The 23,132-nt window shown below is 40.2% G+C and overlaps 1 protein-coding gene across 4 annotated transcripts in view; it reads right to left on the bottom strand.

The window, feature by feature from the left end:
• LOC109036912 (CUB and sushi domain-containing protein 1) overlaps positions 1–23,132 on the bottom strand; it is a 258,012-nt gene that overhangs the window by 212,406 nt on the left and 22,474 nt on the right. For 2 of the 4 annotated variants that reach the window (XM_072304887.1, XM_072304886.1), the window contains exons 2-3: positions 19,731–19,798; positions 15,683–15,708 (exon numbers count right to left, since the gene is read on the bottom strand). In XM_072304887.1, the coding sequence (XP_072160988.1) occupies positions 15,683–15,708; positions 19,731–19,798 (94 nt within the window). Of the gene's footprint in view, positions 1–9,033; positions 9,457–15,682; positions 15,709–19,730; positions 19,807–23,132 lie in introns of those variants that run through there. The other 2 variants (XM_072304888.1, XM_019051332.2) reach the window with 2 other exon arrangements.

The following is a 23,132-nucleotide window of genomic DNA, read 5'->3' on the forward strand; positions in this document are numbered from 1 at the left end:
TTACTTTCGGGACTTAAGCATTCTACTGTTGACTTACCTACTAGTCTAGGCAAACAAGGAAAAGAGCCTGCAAAAATCCCGGGTAGCAATGTTTTCATCGATTTCTATGTAATTTTTGACGCTGAATCCGGATTTCAACTTTGCGCCGTTAAATTCGGACCGGAAAGTTGCCAAATTTGGCAAAAATGGCCTAAAATCGGACTTTTTCCCGGATTATGGCCTGTAACTTGCCAAAAATTGATCTGACGATAAAATTAGTTATTTTCAGAAATAAAGCTCGTTAAATTTCCTATAAAAAAGTTCCTAAACACTTTTTTGCTCAAGGCAAAATCAAGCGCGCTGGCGGACTCCGGACTTTGTATAATGTGCGAAAATTGCGCATACTGTAATGTGTTGGGTTATCCTTATTATTTACATCAATTCATTTCACTAAGTGTAAATTTTACCATCTTCACTTAATTTGTCCAGAAATTACTCGTCGGACGATTAAAACAGGAGACATCGGGCAAAAACCGCGAAAAACACAATTTTTGCTCATTTTTCAAAGTTCGGAGCCCGCCAGCGCGCTTGATTTTGCATTGAGCAAAAAAGAGTGTAGGAACTTTTTATAGGAAAAACGAGCTTTGTTTCTGAAAATAACTAATTTTATCGTCAGATCAATTTTTGGCAAGTTACAGGCCATAATCCGGAAAAAAGTCCGATTTTAGGCCATTTTTGCCAAATTTGGCAACTTTCCGGTCCGAATTTAATGGCGCAAAGTTGATATCCGGATTCAGCGTCAAAAATTACATAGGAATCGATGAAAACATTGGTACCCGGGATTTTTGCAGGCTATAGCCCTTTTCATGGCTTATTTGCCTGAACTCTACATGGTTCATGTTTATGGACAACTCGAAAATTGGCTGCATTTTCTGTATTATTCGGAGTTTTAAAAAATTCGCCATCTTTAATGCTCCGTAACATTTAAGAGCACGCTCTACTAAAAAGATTTTCATCGGTTGATTACTTCAGTTTCAGTTACCCTCTTTGAAGCTGTTTGATTAACGAAAAATAACAATAATATCGCAAGATCCCGCTAATCGCTTCTCTGATTCCAGAAAAAATACATTTTAGCGGCCTCGCATAGACAATCGAAGCAAAGTAACCCAAGAAGGCAAACTTGAATTAGCTTTCGATCGTCTTAGTGAAAAACGAGTCGAATACTAACGTCCACGAGGTGATAACTCACATCTGATTGCGTCGACTACTTTCTTACTCCAGCGTTTAAGTCTCCGTCGCAGATTGACGGTTGATGCGGCTTGTGGCATCGTTGGATCGTTGTGTATAGAGACAATACATTTTCAAGACCATGCATCATCAATCTTTGCAATGTAATCGGGTGGGGTAACAGTCAAAGATATGATTGATGCTTCGCAGCCCGTGATAAGATATACATTAATTTAACAATTTACAGAGCGGCAACAAGACCAATTTTCACGAATAAAACTAAAACGTTCCAGCTGAAAACTCAGTCTTCCTTAGTTGGATAAAACAGTAAAAAAAAAAAATTGTAAAAATTTAACAACATCCTACTTGGCTGTACCTTTCAAAGCGAGAACAATGTTGTTATGAAATATGCATAATTTATCATGTATTTTTGCGGATTCCCTGACGTTTTCCCTAACTTTCCTGGAACAAAAAAAATTCCTTGGAAAAAAGAGGTTTTCCCGGTTGTCAGACACCCTGGAGTCCTCGGAGGCGACTCGAATCCACACAGGCGGCGAATTCTGCGGAGAGCAGACGCATGCCTCTTCGGATGTTACCTAATCCGGATGTGACTCAAATTTTAATAACGGTGACGGATTTGATGCAGATTGCGGATACGACGCAACGGTCGCTGGTCTCGTTGTGTCGCCGCGACGACAACGAAGCCCCGGCGATTGAGAAATCCACTGGCCCGTCTTCCGATTAGTCGCGGATTGTTCGGCCGCGTGACAGCTAATCCTCCATCTTAAAATGCTCTCGGTCAGTCTCCTAACGCTCCATCCGGTGTCAATAAATCGGAACTCATCTCATTACTACGCCTGTGTCAGTGTGACCGGTCACGAGGGAAAACTGCCGTGCTAAGGAAGAATGCCGTATGAGACACTAAGTCGCCCGGCTGTCAAAAAGGCGTAACTACACATCGAGGTGAGCCCGGAAAAGCCTTTGAGCCTTATGGACAGCGGAGTTCATTGCAGAACTGAAAAAAAAGGTGCTTGTCTCAAGCAAGATGATTCTTGACTTTGCCGGCAAGAATTTTCTTAATCTTGATTAGAGCTGAACTTTTCTTCAAGTCAAATACATGCTTCACTAACAACGGGTCGTGAAAAGTGTATTCATAAATAACTCTGAAGACTTTGAATTCATAGGTTGGCTGTCCTTCCGGACCCTAAAAGTCTAAAATCCTTGAAATGTTAGGATGAGACCAAAAATTATTTCCTGGAAAACCGTGAGATGTCTCGAGACAGTAAGGCTATTTCAAAATTCTGGGAAATGTTTCACCCTGCGCTGGTTCAGTAACAATGAGAGAATGGAAAATTCACAGGTTATTAAATTAAGTTTCCGCAACTGCGGTTTTACGCGACGGAAAATGCGAAATCTAATCTCTCGCCCGCAGTAGACAGACGAGAGCTTGAGAAAGTTCATTTTCTGTTGATTGGGATTTCCAACAAATTAAACTCTTAAAAGCGTGAAAAGATGCAATGGCTTTTCACTCTCCATGAATGGTTCTCCTGAGTCTGGTTCCGAAAGTTCGTTCTATGTTTATGACAATCCAAGAGAAATCCGAAGAATTATTTGCGACGGCGAATAATCGGAAGTCACCGTCTTGCTTTCGAGGAAACGATGTTAATCGTTTCTGCATTAACTTTACATTAGGGTGGCGTCTGGATTCAATTTGCACCGACGCATCGACATCCGACCCGCATGCGGAGAAAAACGAAAGTAAAACCAGATAAGGCCTTACGCAATGAGATATTTTTTTACGGAACCACAGAGATCTAGTGTGGTTAGAGGTGTACGTTCAGTTTTTGCATTGGTTTCCATCATGTCATTCATGCGATATGCTTAGAAAAGCATATCAGAATCTGTAAAAATTCTAAAAGACCTACGAGATGAGCGCGCGTGATGTCACACTTATGAAGCTTTGTCTTTAAAAACGGAAAATTGACGTTATTTTAGACAAGCTCATTGAACTATACAGTGAGAAATTTCAACACAAACGTTTGGTTAATACGAGAAGTAAAACACAAAATAACCCTAGCCTTTGGTTGACAATTTCAAGAGAAAATGCCGCCCAGTTTTCTTTAAGAAATTTAATAAAAAAAAAGGTTGGATGGAACGACTCCTCTAACGAAACGTTCACATGTGCCGCAGTATCATTTTCGAAGCGGGAAAATGAAATATAGGCATATTTCTGACGCAGATTGTGAAGTTAGAACTGTATTTTAGACTTTTCTCTCTTTTAGAGGCATTATCAGTGAGAAATAACTCTTCTTCTTCCTCCGGCTGAAGTTTGCAACAGGCCCAGTGCACACAACTTTCTTCCCGCTCCTGCAATAGTTTGCAATTCTCATATAAAACTAAACTGCCGTGCTAAGGAAAAACGCCGTATGGACATTCGAGAATTGCCAAATTTTTCTTGATAAAGCATGTATTTCTGCCGCAATTTAAGCACTTTCTTCCTTGAAATTTTCAGATAATTTAGATAAGATTGCGCACAAAATTGTCTGAAAATTTTGGAAAAAAAATATTTACAATTTTCCCAGTAAATTCTGTTTTTATCGAAGGAAATTTGGCAACATCTACGGACTCGTACGGCGTTCTTCCTTCGCAAGGCAGTATAAACCTTCATTTCTGGCGGGACATCTGGCACCCTCGAACGGCAGAGCGCCTTTTCGAGCGGGCACAATGGCCCACCTGTCGCTCCCTTGGCGCGCGGTGAACAATTCGGGTTGGGTAGTTTATAGCCTTTCCCTTTCTACCTTTCTTTGGGGGCATCCCTGTATACTGTAACTGCTAAATCATCCTTCCTCTCCCGCATTCACGCCGTGAAACCCCCGCGATTCCTCGAGCCAGTGCTGCCAAACGCGGGAAAATAACAGTATTTAAAACCTTGTGAATCGGGGAGTAGAGATATATTGTGTAATTGCCCGGAGACTTAAACGCAAGGTTAAGAAAAACACCGACGATCTTACCGTGATAGCTCGAATCCCATGCAGCTTTATTTGGAGCTTCAGAATCACTATTTACTCATCAATTCATCATGCATCCTGTATTTTGATTCTGACTTTGGCCAAAAATCGTTTTTTGACAATTTTTTTTTGCCATTGTTCCCCCCGTTTCGATTTATCTGTTGCGATTGAGAGTAAATTATTGTCGGAGGGAGCGTTCATGAGTAAATTACGAGACGCATTTTTACGGAATTTTTGTCCTCTCCTTCTCTCCTTTGTGACGTGGGTCGCTATCCTTTAAGACGTGAAACAAAATTGCATAACGCTCTCCTCGTCTCCCCTCCCCCTAGGGCGTTACGTACCCCTAAGCCCCCCCTAAGGCCCCTTAGGGCTGTAAGCACGGCCCTATTGTATACTGTTGCCATGAAATTAAAAAAGTGTAGTTCTAAAACCATGGTGACTAATTTAGGCGTCTAATTATATCCTTATCGTGGTATATTTTTGAAGCGGGCAGCTAAAAAAATGCATAATTCTTTTCGCTGATCGTAAACGTTATATATACTCGTCTATAAATTTAAAATGTTAAAATATTCAGTGTGTTCACCATATTCTCGTTAACTATCGAAGGGGCACTTGTGTATCGTGGTTCTCAAGTTACTTCATTCAGTGATGGATTTTTCAAAAGAACTGTAGATTTGGCTGCATGGCTGATGACCTGCGCTCTTTCGGAAGCCCTTCAAATACTCCCCGTAGCGTTGCGTACATAAAAACACCGAATCATTCGATGTCTTTCCCTTGATGTTCCTCGATCTCCCGAATGTTTTTTCGGGAAGAATGCGGGGATGTCACTGACTTTCAATGATTTCATCACAACGTATGAATACACTCGTAATACAGTATGTATAATTTTCATGAATTTTTTAATCATTTAAGTGATTTTTTCACTTCAAACAGTCACAGAGACCGTCTAATATTATTATTCATTAATAAACTAGCACCTGATTTTTGACGAGGCCGCAAATTTTCAACCCATATACTTAGTCAATAAGGGGTGCAGAAAGTTCTTCGCCTTCACATTTTTCGAGATTGCCTTAACATTTTTTGCGGTAGCCTGAAAGGAATATTTGTGTTCAAAAATGCTCTCGAGTGCGCTATATTGCCGTGTCACAGAAAAATGCCGTAGGATCATTGGAGAGTTGCCAAATTTTACAGGATAAAACGTGGCGTGTATTCTTGAGGGAAGTTTTCTATCTATTCCCTTGAAATTTTTAGATATTTCAGATTAAATTACGAGCAAAATTGTCTGGACATTTTAAAGAAGAATATTCACAATTTTCCTAGTAAATTCGTTTTTTATTAAAGAAGATACGGCAACGTCTGGAGACTTATACTGCCGTGCTAAAGAAGAGCGCCGTATAAGCCTTCAGACGTTGCCAAGTTTCCTCCGATAAAAACCGAATTTACTGAGAAAATTGAGAATATTATTTTCCCAACTTTGCAGACAATTTTGCACGCAATTTAATCTAAAATATCTGAAATTTTCACGGAAAAGTATGCATGAATTTTGTCAAAAATACATGTTTTATCGAGGGAAATTTGGCAACTCTCGAATGTTCATACGGCGTTTTTCATCAGCACGGCAGCATACGGCGTTCTCCCTTAGCACGACCGAATAGTGGAAGCTGATGGATCTGGAAGTTGTCTATCTTTCCCCTTGAAATGTTCAGATATTTTAGATTAAATTACAAGCAAAATTGTCTGACAATTTTAAAGAAATATATTCACAATTTTCCTATAGTAAATTCGTTTTTCATTAAAGAAGATACGGCAACGTCTGGAGGCTTATATGGCGTTCTCCCTTAGCCCGACCGAATAGTGGAAGCTGATGGATCTGCCTGTCGCGGCGGAATCCTGTTAACTTTTTGTAGAAACTTGGAAGGACATAGCCGGACTGTCGACGGTAGCGGCGGCGCGGGGCAGACTTGTCCATGCGCGGACTCAAGTCTCGGACACTCGGGCGGACCGAGCGGCTAAGTTTTAGCTTTCTACCTTTAAATTACATCTGTAGAAAGTAAGACCTGTTCCCGCACCCCGCACTCGCCAAAACAAACTCTATTCCACTGCCCCACTCGGCTCCCAACGAACGAAAGGTGCATCGGCGAGGCGGCCTGACTGCAGAATTGCAGGATTTGCATCTCGAAGCTCCTTCCTCTAAGTTGATTTCAAAAGAGGTAGTCGATGGTAAACCCTAGAGTCCCTTTATAGAGAGAGTTGAGACAACGCGGCTTATGGATGTCACGAACGGGAATAAAGATTACACAAACTGAACGTTTTTTGTAAGCTTTGATCAACAACCTATTCCCGAATTCCTGCCTCCGTGCAAAAGAATCAGCGTATGCAAAACAGTTTGATGATTATATTTTTAAAGAATCATAGCAAGAGAGTGACCGTGAGCGATGATGAGAAAGTACGTTGGCTTCGATGATCGAAAGTTTTCCGAGGGAGCAAAAAATTTCACCGATCCCAATCGTTCTTCACCCTTGACATTGAATTGTAGTCCGCACAATTCGAATCAAAAATATTTGAAGGACGAGCATAGGTAACCACTAACCACTAACCACCACCAATAGGCATATTAACAAGAAAAACTGGTACCTCGGTGTGGGATTTCGCGGATTTTCAATGAGATTTCGTTTCCTAATCGGAGAAATTATCAACGTAATGTCTTTAAAAATGTCTTCATGGCGCAGTTTTAAGTGCCTTGTTCCTTCACAGCAAAACTGTTTTGACGAGAACACATCCCTCATTCTATAAGAAAATCGATGGGTAACATCGAAAAGTGCGTGCGTCCGATTGCGAACTTCTAAAGCACTACACAGTTTTTCTCTTCTTTTCCTTTAGTTTCTTAAAAAAATTACCTGCCTTAGGTAGAAAAATTTACTATTAAATTTGGAATTTTATAAACATAAAAAAAAAAAAAATTATTTATAAGCTGGAAAACCATTTCTGTTCTTTTTTAAGAGTGTGAAATTAAAAAAAGTGGAATGAAAAAATTGGCATCGAACTTCTGATAAATTCTGAAAATCACTTATATAAGTATATGCTAAACACAAAATGTTCGACGTAATATGTGTCTAACTAAAATTTAAGGTAAAATGTACTTAGGTCTGTAATTAAAAAAAAAAAAGTGATCAAAAGCTTGTGAAAGAGCATTGGTGGCATTTGTTTGTAAGTGTAAAAGATCGAACAGGTTTCCTAGCATACTCGGAACTTTATAAAAATTTTTTTTTTTTTTTTTTTTTTTTTTTTTTTTTTTTTTTTTTTTTTTTAAATTTAGGTACGTGTTTTCTCAACACTTAACTTCAGGGATCGAAATTTCCTCTCAGCTCCTCTTTTGTGAGAGTGCATTCTCTAATTTACTCCTGAATTTCCCGAAGACAGCGGAAAGGAATCCCTACTACTGATAAGAAAGTAGAATCGTGACACCTCCTACTGGCAGTAGACTACTGCATGGGATGAATGCATCGTGTCACCGCCTCATCCACAACACTACCGCCCTGTCTCTAAAAATTAGAGGAATTTCCTTTTAGATCTCTCCATTCAGAGTTCATGCCTTTGAATGATCTTGGCTTTCTAATCATACGATCAAGAACAAACAAAATGAGGCGCTGAGGATTTGAAACTGCAATATTTAACCGAGATGATTGTTAGAACCCCATGGGAAACTGTGCTCTCCTATGCCATGACTTCAAATTTCAACCCTCCAGATAAAATTACTTCATTCAGAAATTTTGATCCATACAATATTATTCTTCTGAGAACCCTGAAATCCATCATAACCTTATTTTCTACAGAAGTGCAGATCGCAGGTTCTAATCCTCGGCGCTTCAAATTAGAAGTATCAAAAGAACTTTTATGTAGAAGGGGTAAACTGGCCTTTTTACCAGGGAGCGAATTTCGCCGAAAAGAGAATCGGGCATTGGGGGCCCCTTCCGAAGAAGGTGGAGAGTTCCTAAGGGCCTCGAAGGGCACCGCAAAGTTTCTTAAGAAGTGTCGAGTAGGGCCTCAAAGTTTTGGCAAGAGAGTTTAGGAGGCGATCGCCCCCTTGCCCTCTCCAGAATATGTGTTAGGGGAGGAAGTTTTGGAGGGCCTCTGCGAGGTTTCTCAAGAAATGTCAGATGGGATCCCCCAGCTTTGGCAAGACGAACTTTCCGACCCAGAATTTAGGAGCCCCTGAACCAGTCCATCCCCATTCCGCCGTCCAAAGTGAAACCGCCATATCTCCATTCGAAACTTCTTCACTTTTGTCTGACAAAATTCTGTTTTACAAAAACCCCACAAATAATCATCCTTCATCTTTCCGATACGACTCCGGGACACCATTAGGCGCTGAACATGAAAAAATGAAGCCTTGCGACATCCCAATTTCCTTTTAATAGAGCAGCACGTGCTGGAAAAATTAAGGGTTGCCACAGAATTTGGAAAATGAAATTCCCTGACATTTCCGTGATACATTTTAGTGAAATTCCTTGACGATTGCAGATTGACAGGTGTTTCAGAAGACATAAGTGAAAATAGTTTACAGGCAATATTGATTGTTCGAAACCTCAAACCCATCCGAGAAAGCAACTGAAGGTTATTTAACAAATTCCCTGACATTTTCGTCATTTTCCCTGACATTTCCCGGTTTTCCCTGGCTTTTACAAATTCCCTGGTATTTCCTAGTTGTCCGAGTATTCCCTAACTGAGCAACCCTGAAAAAATACTACATTTAGAGTGGAGTTACGCCGTTTTTGCAGTGGACAGCGGCATTATCTAGTAGTATCAGGGCACCACTTACCCCGAGAAAGTACTCCATTCAGCAGCAATCCAAAGGAATATAACACAATCCTAACATCCAATTTGAACAACTTGATAGCGTTCACGAAACCACCCGTATTCAAACGCATTTTGAGCGCCACAAAACGAACCGCACTGACAAGCCACTAATACCCACTATCCATCGGATCGGCACACTTATCGCTTCGAAATCGTGTCACGGTGTTCAGACGACGCGCGGCGGGACGAACTTCGTTTGATCGCGTTCGGCGAAAGACTGAAGAGGGAGCGCTAGCGTCCACGGCGGGAGAAACGCGCCGCTTGCCCTACTCTCGCCCCGTGGTCCCCGGCGCGGCCGCTAGGGGCGCCGCCCGCGGCTCACGGCTTTTGAAAGTGGAGTCGGGGCCTCCGTGACGCGCTTATCGCGATCCGTGACGTCAGAGGGCTTTCGGGCAGGTGGATCTTTCGGGGTAAAAGTGAAACAGGGACCCGGTCCGGGTGCCGGGTTTGGGTGTTACGAAAGAGCGTTTGGTCTTCGGGAGCGCGGTTTTTCGGTAACACGACTCGAGTACAGGCCGCATTACAGTCGATCCTCAAACAGCTTCTTTAATCGGGAAGCCCCTTAGGGTGATTCGTGAAGGTATTTTTGAAGTTTTAAATATTCTGAGGAGGGCCAAGTCAAATTCTAAGAGCACTTGGTCATGGCCAAGCTACCCCCTCACCCTAGTTTCACGTATGCTTTACGCAGAGACAAGGTGGAATACCAAGACAGAATTGCTATGAAAATTCCACTGACCAGCGGGCTGATTATTGAAATTGATAGACAAAGCTATAGACGAAGCGATAGACAAAGAAGACGAGGAGAAAATGAAATGACCCTTTTGATGGAAGCGGGTGGTTACAATGGACTAAAGACTTATGATAGACTAAATAACGGCAACCTACCCTAGCTAGTCCATCATTTTCCTCCTTAGGCCATTTCGCTACCGTCGTGACCTCAACTCGTCGTTCCTCTGACATAAGGGCATATCTTGATTTGCGTATGAGCCCCAAAAATCATGTATATAAATGTAAGATAGGGCTCGTGGGAATTGAGATACGCAGGGAATTGAGATACGCCCTTACGTCAGAGGGGCGACAAACTTTGAGAGCATAGTCGCAGCAGTCTTGGCTGGATTTAGATTGAATCAACTTTAGCGTTGTTTTTGTCTAAAAACTTTTCGTAGGCGTGGGACTAACTGGTCTTCCTGCTGATTTCTACTTTGCTATTAGCTTTTTACTTATACTCCTAATTTATATGTAGGACGCTGTTTTTCAATGAGTTTGATGAAAAATAGAAACTTTTTGAAGCCTATTGCGGGAAATTTGAAAACGCGTGTTAAAAACTACGCAGATTGCGCGCTAAGGAATGGATCTCAGACTTTAAGTGCCTAACGTGATTTTTGGGCGATTTTACCTGCTAAGAGTATATTTGGTCCGAGTTCATCAGAAAGAAACCAACCACACTTTCAAAAAAATTGAGTTAAGAACGTTTTTGAGTTTCAATAGCCGTATATTTCCTCCTGCCAAAAACTGAAAGTCGAAAAACAGCATTTAGTTTATAGAAAGAGGGGCTTAAGTTTATTCTCTACATTGAGTCTCATGTAAGAATAAAAGTTCAAACCTTTTTTTTCTCAGTTTCAACTTAATGTGGGTTGGTTCATCTCTGATGAATTCGTTCCATTTATTTTGCTGTATCTCTTGCGTGCAACAGACACCAAACCCATTCTCTAGTTTTTAAGTCTCCTTGAGAATGACCGATTCAATTTCAGTTGTTTACTTTCCTTTTTTTCGCCCATTCTCAACCCGGTCGGGGCTCTCACCCACTTAATTTCGTTGACCTCCTCTCAGAACCTACCTCACGTTCGGCGCATCGAGGTTTCATCGCTTCGCCGCGAAGACCTTTGCAAGGTGCGGCCCCCTCCCCCGCCCCCTCTGCCCGGCGAAGTGGAGAGTGGGTCACCCGGCCGGACCCGGAGACACAGTGCCCGGGCCTGAGCATGCCGTCACATACCTCCCAGGAGAGAATGCACCCAGCGCCACTTGGTGCCATGCCGATACCGGACTATTGGGAGAACGGTGACAAACGTCCCATCACGTACCTGTCCGCTGTTGCCGCTCTGGGAGGCAAATGAACCGGTTTAATAGAATACACACCAAGTCGCGTCACACTGGGAAAAGAAACTCACTGGATCTAGAGTCCAGACTCTTAAAAACATCGACAAGAAAAAATACTCTTGATTCAATCGGATTTTTGCTTAAATCAAGAACCCATCCTCTTAATTTGAGCGGATTTCCTGATTTAAGCAAAAATCTGATTGAATCAAGAGTATTTTTTCTTGTCAATGTGTTCAAGAGTCTGGACTCTAGATCAAATGTGTTTTTTTTTCCAGTGCAAGTTTAAACGATGAGAAGAGATTTGAAGGTTCGTTTCTTTTTAATCCTGATAGCAATAACCGTTGAAAGAACTTTTAAAAAACTTGTACACTGCAAAAAAAATTCGGTCATGCATGTTGGTTCGGTGTTCTATATCATCCCAAATATTCGGTTTGTCAAACTGAATTCTCGTTTGTGTAACCGGACGTTCGGTGTACATGACCAAACTTAGTTCGTCAGTTAACTTAACCGCACAGTTCGGTTTGACAAACCGAATAGATTGATTTATGTATGTATGTATGAGCCGCTTTTACGGCGCGCTAGGGCGCTCTGCGACGCCTATTCTCCACAGGAATCTGTCATGGTAGAGATCCTCCGGAAGCTGGCATCTCTCCATCTCTTCATGGATGCCCTCTACCCACCGTTTGGCTGGACGCCCTCTCCGTCGCCTACCTGGGGGAACCCACTCCAACACTTCTTCGGCAACCTGGTATCAGCCATTCTCTGCACATGCCCATACCATACCAATTGCTTGTCATGATATCGTGCACAATCGTCCCCTCAACGCCCATTATCTCTCGGACACGTTCATTCCTGATACGTTCTCTCCTCGAGATTCCAGCCGATCTTCGCCAGAAATCCATCTCGGTCGCCTTGAGCATTTCTTGGGTCCGCTTCTTCAACTGCCACACTTCACTGCCATAGGTGATAATAGGCTTGACAACCGAGTTATAAATCCTCTTCTTGTTGTCTTTGGAAATCCTTTGGTCCCAAAGGATCCCATTAAGCATGGCGATGGCTTTCCTTCCTAGAAGATTACGGTCCCGAATGGCCTGATCCAGCTTCCCATCCGAAGTCAGCTTCACCCCCAGGTACTTGTATTGTCGCAACTTTCTATATGTTGACCATCCTCCAGGACTATGCTTTGCTGAGCACCTCCGACTGACATCTTTTTTGCGGACACTAACCTCGAGGCCCATTCTGACACCACTATAGAACAGATCATAACATCCTAAGTTTTCTGACCCTGTGCCTTTCTTTTTCGTTTCTGTTAACACGGCGACATCTACATTATACTTTTTTACCTCCGATACAACCTCTGTCAGTTTATTAGAAATGCCCTGTACATTCCATGTCCCAAAACCATTGTCCTTTTCCGTAGTTTGTGTCGCAAAATCCGTTTTTTTCCATTATCACCGAGGCTATCTTTATTAGGCTTTTTAACATTAAGTTTTTTCCGGGTATCGGGGAGTTAGCCCGATGCCCCAACCCCCAACCTGGAGGACCAGGGTTTGATTTTGGAGTACCGTCTCCTAGACAGGCTGCTTTCACCACAGCTATGAGCCCTTGATAGATTGATTTAACAAACCGAAAATTTTAGTTTGATGATCCGAATTAGTTGGGCTGATATGGAACACCAAACTTTGGTACATTGACCGATCTTTTTTCCAGTAAAATTTTAAAAATACGACTCATGGCACTCTGGCATGTGACGCTCATTCTCAACAACGCAATTTTTTGTATTTTTAAAAATTGAGTTGTTCCTCTGAGGGCATGATGTTGCAAAATCAGTGTTTTCTTTTTGGTAAGAATGATTTTCAAAATTTTGCAATTCTGACAGACAAAAGGTCGGGACTCGTGTGCTTTTACGAAAGCTACGACATACATTTGTTTCTCCCAAAACGTATAATCCAAAATTAATCCATGTCATAGAGGGTTGAATGACTGTTAAAATGGTAATTTTTGGAGACTCTTCCTGGGAATTTTTCAAAGTAAAATTTACGGAAGGTGAAGTTTAAGTAAAAATGTGTCATACGATTCTTAAATTATTAACTGTAGGGTTTCAGCACTATCAAAATGCGAGGTACTTATTTTCATATAAAAAAAAAAACTGTTAAAATTTTACTACATTTTTAAAGACATTTTAGGTAAATTTTGAAAAGGATGAAATGTGCTTCATTTGCTTGAAACAGAACGCAGTACATTTAAATAATCATATTTCATAAATCCGATATAATGGAGATGTACTTTTAACTATATTCAGGATTGTCAAGATGTTTTTGCTGAGAACAATTTGACGCGGTTTTAAGCAATGTTTGGTTCAAAGAGGAGCGCCAAAATTGTCATTATCGAAATATTCCTCTTGAGAGATGTGCGCGTTGGAAAATAATTTGTGCGTGCGTTATTTTCCAAACAGAATTTTGGGTTATATTACAATGAGCCGTGAGAATAGTGAATCGTGCTTACTTTAATCGCCAAAACATTCGCATTTACAATCCCCTTCACTCAACACGCCTCGTCAAGAAACCTCTACACATCCGATAGACGTTGAGTATTTTCCTCAATTGAAGGCGCTTGGTCCTGCTCTCGCAAGCGGTATGGCCACCATTGCTCGTGGCGTGGCGCCACGCAACAAAAATTGTTGCATTTGGCCATTAATGGACCGCGTTAAGCAGAAAGGAACCAAGCCACATCAGCTATTGCTAAATTTACTTAGACGCTTTAATTTTCTTACCTTTGTGTGGGTTTGTGTGGAAATGTCAGAGAATTTTCTTCACAGTACGAAGCAAATTCCTTGAGATTTTGAAAGGAACCCCCACAAAAATGTTCTCTTGTAAACATTATAATTGTCCAGTTAAATTTGGCAACAGCTGATGTGACTTGGTTCCTTCCTGCTGAACGTGGTCCAAATAATATATACCGTGTGGCTATATGAGACAAGAAAAATGAGTTTGGCGAAACGCAACAATTTTCGTCGCATGGCGCCACAAGCCAAAAGTCGCATTTTGCCGCATTAATTTTTCTTGTTTCATATAAGAACATAGCACCTGTGATCGTGGCTCGCATGGCGCCATGAGCCGTTAAGGTGATTCGATGGACGCCATATTTTGTGTCAGAACGGCATGCGATATATCGCATCGATTGGTTCCATTTTTTCAGCTACTCGTCATTTTTCTCCAATTTTGAGATCGCAATTCTGTTGTCAGGAGACTAAAGCACTCACTTACCAATTTTAACGAAGAAATTCAACGTGATAAAAGCGTGGTTTTTTTTAAAGAGACAATATCGCATTCGAGTGCAGTTTCGATATCAGTATCGAATGCGATGTTTTCTCTCTAAAAAAACCACGCCTTTATTACGTTGAATTTCTTTGTTAAAATTGGAAAGTGAGTGCTTTAGTCTCCTGACAACAGAATTGCGACCTCAAAATTGGAGAAAAATGACGAGTAGCTGAAAAAATGGAACCAATTGATGCGATATATCGCATGCCGTTCTGACACAAAATATGGCGTCCATCGAATCACCTTAATGAAATGTAACCCAACAAACCTCATACGACGCGCCGTGCCGCACAGTGTGTCAAAACCCCAATCTAGCTGCTCAAAACCTCTTCACGTCTCTTTCGTTCGGATAACCACCAAATTTTGCTCAGGCATTAGTGTACGCTTGAAGAGGGTTCACCCAAAATTTCAAAACTTAGTCATCAAAAGTTTCAAAATGGCGGCCGTATAAAAATCCTGTTCAACTCATGTAAAAATCTTAAAAATTTCCTGATGAATTTCCGAAAAAAGGAAAACGATGCTTTTCCTTCATTTTCGCGCGATGAAGCAATCCTACTCCGGATTTTGAATATTGGCGCTTAGTGTCTGTTATGATCAGTGTTGTCAATAAAAAAATGTCAACTCAAGTTATCCGAAACAGTAAAAAGTGCGCGATTTTTTAAAACGGTGAGAGGTTACGCGTTTTTCATCTCAATATCGCAAAAAATAAAAGAGTTTTCCAGCAATTTTGGATTACGTGAAAAATTACGCGTTCTTCCTGTGGGTAGCGGCAAATGCGCGATTTAACCAACGATATTTTATACAGGAGTGAAGAGTTACGCGTTTTTCATCTGAATATCGCGCAAAATACACGCTTGTTCCAGCGGTTTTGTAAAATCATAAAAGCTATTCTCATCTGAACATCGCGGCAAATACGCAGTTTTGCCTGGCGGTTTAATAAAAACACAAAAGAGTACATGCTCATAATCCGAGCATGACGGCATTCATAAGCATCAGTGATCTGAGACAGGCAAAAGCCAAGATCTGCCTTCATTTTCGCGTGATACCACATACCTACTCCAGAGTTCGTATAGTTGCAAGCGTAGTTTCCACATTTAACTATAGGACCACAATTTTTCTTTTAAATGAACAGACAGCTGTTAGAGATTTACTCATCATTTTTGAAATGCAAGAATGAATATTATGGATACATACCGATTAACAGCTGGCGACATGCACTCCTGAAACAGAGAAAATAACACTCGAGGATAAAATAGGGAAAATTAGAAAAATATCAGATCAATGACAAAATGAGGGTGGGGTTGCAGCGAAATAACGAGTTAAAAACCGTAGCCTGAAAATCCCTACCCTTTAGATTTGTTCAATCCTTTTTAAATCAAGGGCGAGTCTTCAGAGAGTCTTCCTCTTTATCAGTCAGCAAGATAGCTTTTCGTGTCTCGTCAATTAATTTCGATACTGGCTTCGGTTCAAACAGTAAGTTTTCCTGTGTTACACCACCTGACGTTGATCGGAAAATTTGGAATTTTTAAGCAAAAAGAAAGCTGACCAAAATATGTCATTGTTACTGACATTTTTGCGATTTTTCCGAAGATTTTCTTAAGAAAATGAGAAATTACACATTAATCTTCGCAATTATTTGGCGGCAACCACGCGATTTTCCAGCAGTTTTGTAAGAACATCAAAAATTACCACACTGGAAAAAAAAGTCTGCTACGGTCAAGCCGTCTCGGAATCTTGAGAAAAAATCAGCTTGATTCAAGAATTTTTATCTTAAAACAAGCAATTTATTGCTAAATTCAAGATTCGAGATTCCTATTTGCAGCTATCTTATAGCTTGATTTAAGCAGCACAAAAATCTTGAGCCAAACCTGCTGAATCTTACATCAAGCCACCATTGCTGCTAATTCTAAGAAGTTGTTTCTTGAATCAAGATAATGTATACTCGATTCAAGATTCCTGGTTTCAAGCAGGACACGAATCTTGGAAATAGCTGAAAAAATTAGACTTAAATTAAGTTTGCAGCCAACATCTTGAATTAAGTTTCCATTGGATTGTAACCACTCCGCCTTTATTTTCGACACGGGCATTCATTAAGTTATACATTCCTACATTCTCAAGTCATTCCAGGAGACCTCCAAAAGCCGCGCATTTTAACAGTGCTGCAAACCGAGAACAAAACCCGCGGCAACGCACGCGACGACTTTAACATGATCCATGTCGAAGAATCAGTAACGTTTTATCCCTACGTTACGAAATTTTATGAAAAATGAATAAAACTTTCAGTATTTAGTATTGGATCCGAGCATTAAAGGAAAAATAATTAAGATTCCGCCGGGTATCTAATTTCAAGCAGCCCGACCATGCTTATTTCAAGCTATACGTTTCTTGGCGGCAAATTTAAGATTTTTTCCAGCTTGCTTCAAGCTGATTTTGATTTGTTTCAAGCTACTTTTTTTCCAGTGCAGGGGCGGACTGGTAGTCCAAAAGTTAGGAGGAGACCTAAATGTAAGGGCCCCTCCTGTCGTTCGGGGGCCCCTCTAAGAAGTCCGGGGGCCCTCCCCCGGGAAATTTTGAAAATTTCAAACTTCTTAAACACGTAGGCATTATTGGAGTTGGATTCATACAGTACTTGAACTTCAAAATAACCCATTCTCAGGATTCATCGGGGGTCCCTTCATCACAAATGCTTTTGGCGACCTTCAATGTCTCTTAGAGACAAATTTTCAAGGAATTCAGGATCTTTCAGTGATTAAAAAGGATAAGAAAATTACAACATTACGGTAAAAAAATGATGAGTCGAAAAAAATTCGCTCCTTCGGGACCTCCGCGGCAAATTGTTAGGGGGCGATCGCCTCCCCGCCCCCATGGCCAGTCCGCCCTTGGCGGCACAGGAAAGCCGAATAACCAAGCGGGGACGCAACTTCAATATTAAACTTCCATCGCCTTGCTAAGGCGTAGGGATACAACTATTTGAACTCTCCGGAACGCGTGAGGTATCACGCCTCAATTGAAGGCGTTTTCGAATCTTCTGTATTTACATGACGAGATTTTCCAAATTTGTTTGCATTATATTGTCAATTGGAGATCCTTATATTATTTCGTTAAATTATTCCTGCTTCTTATTTTTTAATTATTCTGCAAAAACTCTCCATTTGCGAAATACAACCTTGGCTTTAGCGCCCTTATACTACGGCCTGAACGGTCAAAACTGCAGTAGCGGCAAGTTAAGAGTAGACCTAAATGTAAGGGCCCCTCCTGTCGTTCGGGGGCCCCTCAAAGAAGGTCCGGGGGCCCTCCCCGGTAAATTTTGAAAAATTCACACATTTTAACCACGTAGGCATTATTTGAGTTGGATTGTACAGTACTTCCACTTCAAAATAACCCATTCTCAGGATTCATCGGGGGTCCCTTCATCACAAATGCTTTTGGCGACCTTCCATGTCTCTTAGAGATAAATTTTCAAGGAATCGGGGCCTTTTAGTGATTGAAAAGGATAAGAAAATTACAACATTACGGGAAAAAAACGATGACTCGAAAAAAATTCGCTGCGGGGGCCCCTTCGGGACCTCCGCGGCAAATTGTTAAGGGGCGATCGCCTACCCGCCCCCATGGCCAGTCCGCCCCTGAAAATTACGCTAATTCTCCTCATGTTCGCGGCATACACGCGAATGCTCAGCGCTCGATGAAAAATATATGGGATCGCACAATTTTCACCCAGTATTGATTGAGACTCGGCATGAAGTCTTAGCAGCCATCTGGCGTGCAACTCTTTTTCTTAGGGGCCAAAATGAGAAATTGTCTTTTCGAAATACATCGAGTCAGGAACACCCTATTGAACAGTAATGTTAGGACAAGACCCGATGTGTCACGATACTTGACGAAGACTGAGGGGAAGAATTGATAACACGACAGATAACACCTTGCAGAATGCGCCGAAAAATCCCAAAGCGGCGTTTAACAACGATTTTCTTAGCGGTTACATTTTTTAGCGGCCAAAGGCGATTTCTTACCGGCAAATTGCTCTTTGGCCGGCGTGTGTATCAAACACGGTTTTCACCTCAATATTGCAAAAGATAGACGATTTTTAGATACGCGAGCCCATAATGTTAGTATGTCAGGAATATATGAGATACGCAGAAACATAAGATTCTCCTACAATAGCGCGTTATACTATGTACACTCCGGCGTCCGAATAGTCACGAACTCAATTCATTTCCGCCCTTTAGAAAGTGAGGAGTTACGCAAATTCCATCTCAACATCCCGAAAAGTACGCAATATTCCCAGCGGATTCGTTAAAAATCCTAGACAATTACGCGCTTTTCATCTTGGTATGGTGGGAAATGCACGATTTTTACAGAATTTGTTTAGAGGGAAAAGAGAAATTATACGCGTTAAGGTGATTCGATAGACGCCATATTTTGTGTCAGAACGGCATGCGATATATCGCATCAATTGGTTCCATTTTTTCAGCTATTCGTCATTTTTCTCCAATTTTGAGATCGCAATTCTGTTATCAGGAGACTAAAGCACTCACTTACCAATTTTAACAAAGAAATTCCACGTAATAAAGGCATGGTTTTTTTAGAGAGAAAATATCGCATTCGAGTGCAGTTTCGATATCAGTATCGAATGCGATGTTTTCTCTCTGAAAAAACCACGCTTTTATTACGTTGAATTTCTTTGTTAAAATTGGTAAGTGAGTGCTTTAGTCTCCTGATAACAGAATTGCGATCTCAAAATTGGAGAAAAATGACGAATAGCTGAAAAAATGGAACCAATTGATGCGATATATCGCATGCCGTTCTGACAAAAAATATGGCGTCCATCGAATCACCTTAATCACCGCATTATTGCGGCAACTACGCACTATCAATATCACACATTTTTTCACGAAAAATAAAATCAATTCAAGATAATTTCTTGATAACTTTTAATTTGAATTTCGCACTCTCCGATATTTGATTAAGTACATTTAATTTTGCCTTTGTAACGCTTACTTAATATTGAGCTCTATTCCAAAAGTAAAATGAATTTCGGGATGAATCTCAGTATTAGGTAATCACTCAAAAGGCGAAATTAAAATATATTTATCTAGCCAGATTCCTTGATACTTACGCAACGCTAACTTGCTGAATTCGAATTAAATTTCAGCTATACCTAGACTGTGAAATTCGATCGAGGAAAATGAATATTGATCGAATCAAAAAACAACAAATTGAAAATATAATTTTAAGTACGTACCAGGAGAGGGTTATCCAATTGCCCGACGCCACGCTGAAAGCACTCATAACACTGTCACTAAGCCTGAACTAAAAAACTTCCCCATGAGAAGATTTGAGATATTAAAGATAAATAGTATGGGAATGTGCACAGGTTCACTGTGAGGTGCACAAAATTTACAAATTTACTGTTCTGATTTAAATTCTGCCCATGTTAGGTGTGTACAATTTATGTAGTTATACAAAGCAAAAAAATGTAATAAAATAAAAGAGAAAATGATCGATGATTTTGTATAAACGACAAATTTACTCAAAGAATACACGCATGACACTTCATAGAGACTTCTTTCAAATCCTTGTTTATGTCAGTGGACACAAATGCAGCGATAGTAATATTGATTACTTCCCGAAAAATGTTTCGTGAGACTATTACTCGTCACATGGTTCAACAGTCTTAACGTAGATGCATTGTTGTCAACTTAATGCTACATATTTCTAGACGCTTGACGTCAAAAAATTTAAATGAATGTTTCCATTATCAAATTTAAGCGCTGTCGTTTCGACTAATTTATCTACATTTGGATGAAATATTTTGGAATGCGTATAATATTGTCACTGGTCCGATTTTTATTTGAATAATAAGACATTTCTCCAATTTCTCTCGCCAGTAAAATAATACTTCAAAAATGTTTTCGGCTCAATTATTTATAGATCTAAATGCTAGGGTATTCCCATGAGGAGTAGCGGAACAATTCAATTACTACATGTTAAGCACAGCTTTTAACTCGGATTATTATTCTCCAATGTATCTCAACACAAAAAAACAAAACAAAACAAAAGGTACTCTCAACTCAACCCATAGATCTCCGAAGTTATCTTGTCTTAGCTCAAGGTATAAGTTCTGTCGTTTCAACTAATTCATCTACATTCGTATAAAAGTGGGCCTAGATTTTGAAACGTATAAACAATTTTTCTTCTCCAATTTCTCTCATCACAAAAAAACAATAAGAATAAAAGGTGCTCTCGGCTCAACTCATAGATCTCCGAAGTTATCTTGTCTCAACTCAAGGTGCAAGTGCTGTCGTTCTAACTAATTCATCTACATTCGGATAAAAGCGGGTCTAGATTTTGAAACGCGTGACAAATTATTCGTCTCCAATTTCTCTCATCACAAAAAAAGCAAAAGGTACTCTCGGCTTAACTCATAGATCTCCGCAGTACTCTTGTCTCAACTCAAAAAAGTACTAGAATTGTAAGTGCTGTCGGCTCAACCTATTTATTTACATGCTGATAATATTGGGTAAAGACCACGAATAGTGTGAAATTTCATCACTGAACTGAACTACTTTCATTTGAAAAACTTGGACTATTCTCTAATTTCTATCACCATCAGTGAAGTAAATCTGAACGTATTTTCCACTCAATTTATAGATTTGAATGCTAGATATAATATTTCGGATGCTAGAGATAAAATAAATTCCTCCACTTGTTCTCATCACAAAAAACTAAAGATACTCTCCGTTCCACTCATAAAACTAAGTTCTCTTGACTCAACTCAAAAATCTACTAATTGTAAGTGCTATCCGCTCAACTCATTCATATGCATAAGAATAAAACGGGTTTAGATAGTGTACAGCGGATTCTTCAGTTCTTGAACGGTAAAATTCCCATTTTTTAAGGAACATTTGACCTTCTCAAATTGTTCTTACAGGCAAAATAAAATTTAAAGAAGTATTTCAGACTCAACTCATAAACCTGAATGCTAGTATCTTTCGATAAGGAGTAGCGAGAAATTTACTCACTGTGCGTATGTTCGTCTCCGATTCCTCTCGTCAAAGAAAAATTAAAAAACGAAAGGGCCTAACTATTGGCTTAGTTCATGGATCAACTAATAATTGATTTCGTCTCATTACCAAGTGCAGTCGTCTCAACTCATGAAACTACATGCTCATAATCGGGTTCAGAATGTAAACAGAGTAAAGGCCCGTTACTGAACAGTCCAGTTTTTACTTCAGAAGCCTTGTGAATTCTTTTCCCATTTTGCTCATTTGCAAAATGAAATTTAGGAACTACATTCGACTTGACTAATTAATCTGAATTTTAAAGTGTTTTAATTATGAATATTACACACTTTTGTCACTAGTTGCTGCAGTTTCTGTCGAATGCGTTTATATTCTCCTCTCGTGTCTCTTGAATAAAACAAAAAATTAATACATGATGACATACGAAAAAACGCATTATGTTTACTTCCGTCTTCACTCATATGTTTACTTTCGACTAGACTCATAAATCGGCACGCTTATCATAAACAGCATATCCAGGGTTAAATCTGAACTCATTTTCCGACTCATCTAAACGTTGAAGTAGCTACCAAGTCCTCTAAAATTTCTGTCTCATCTTTTAAGTGCGTTTGACTGAACTTGTTTCGCAAAAAAACAAATTAGCTCCATGCTCTCAACTAAACTCAAAGAACTACTTTGATGACGATACGCTTACGTTATTGGCAGAAATAGTCTTGAAAATTGTTTTCGAAAAACATAATTAGAAGTAGTTGTCAGACCTAACGGAATATCCTGGTAGGCTCCAAATTGAAAATTAACAATTCCAGGCAAATTTATCTTCCGTGAGAAGTAAATACGAGGATTCAACCTGTACCAAACTTGGAAACGCCCAAACGTTAGGAACAGAGATCTACATAATTTTCAGATGTTCCCTCCGAATATTTGGTCTATTCGACAAATTGGCGGAGGGACCACTACTATTCACTCAAGATTTCCGAAGTAAAAGAGGTGCTTGAAATGAAAAAAAAATTGATTGCAGGTGAGGGGGGAAAACTAGGGAATAAAAAGAACACAAACGGGCACGACAAGATAGAGACAAAGAAGTTAATTTAAGGTTGCTTCTACTTAAGACAAAGACGAATTTGAAATAAATAGAAAATATAAGAAACAAGAGGAGGAAAGGAATGATATTATTAACTACATTATTAGAGGTCTTAGGGCAACTTGGGGCGGGCAATAATGGAGTTCTTGCGCGTGGGGGGATTTGCAATTTAAGTACATTTTTTGTAAAATTTCGTAAGAAACACGATGACGCAACAGTTTTTTCTGAAACGAACTCCAAAACTCAAAAAAGCTCTGAAAGTTGAGGCCGTAATTGAGGGAATATCCAACGCTATCCTGAGGGTCCATCTCTGTATCTAGCCAAAATCTCAATGCAAAGATTGGAAGTAAATATATTAACAGGGTTGCCACCTTCTTTGGGGACTCCAAAACTGGAAACACAGCAACCCTGCTGATGTATAAGCTCCCCATCTTTGTATGGAAAGTTTTCCTGGATATAGAAGTGGACTCTCAGGATAACGTTGGATACCAATTCCTTAATTACGGCCTCAACTTTGAGAGCTTTTTTAGTTCAGGAGTTC

Source organism: Bemisia tabaci, chromosome 10 (assembly GCF_918797505.1).
Source record: "Bemisia tabaci chromosome 10, PGI_BMITA_v3".
Classification (NCBI taxonomy): domain Eukaryota; kingdom Metazoa; phylum Arthropoda; class Insecta; order Hemiptera; family Aleyrodidae; genus Bemisia; species Bemisia tabaci.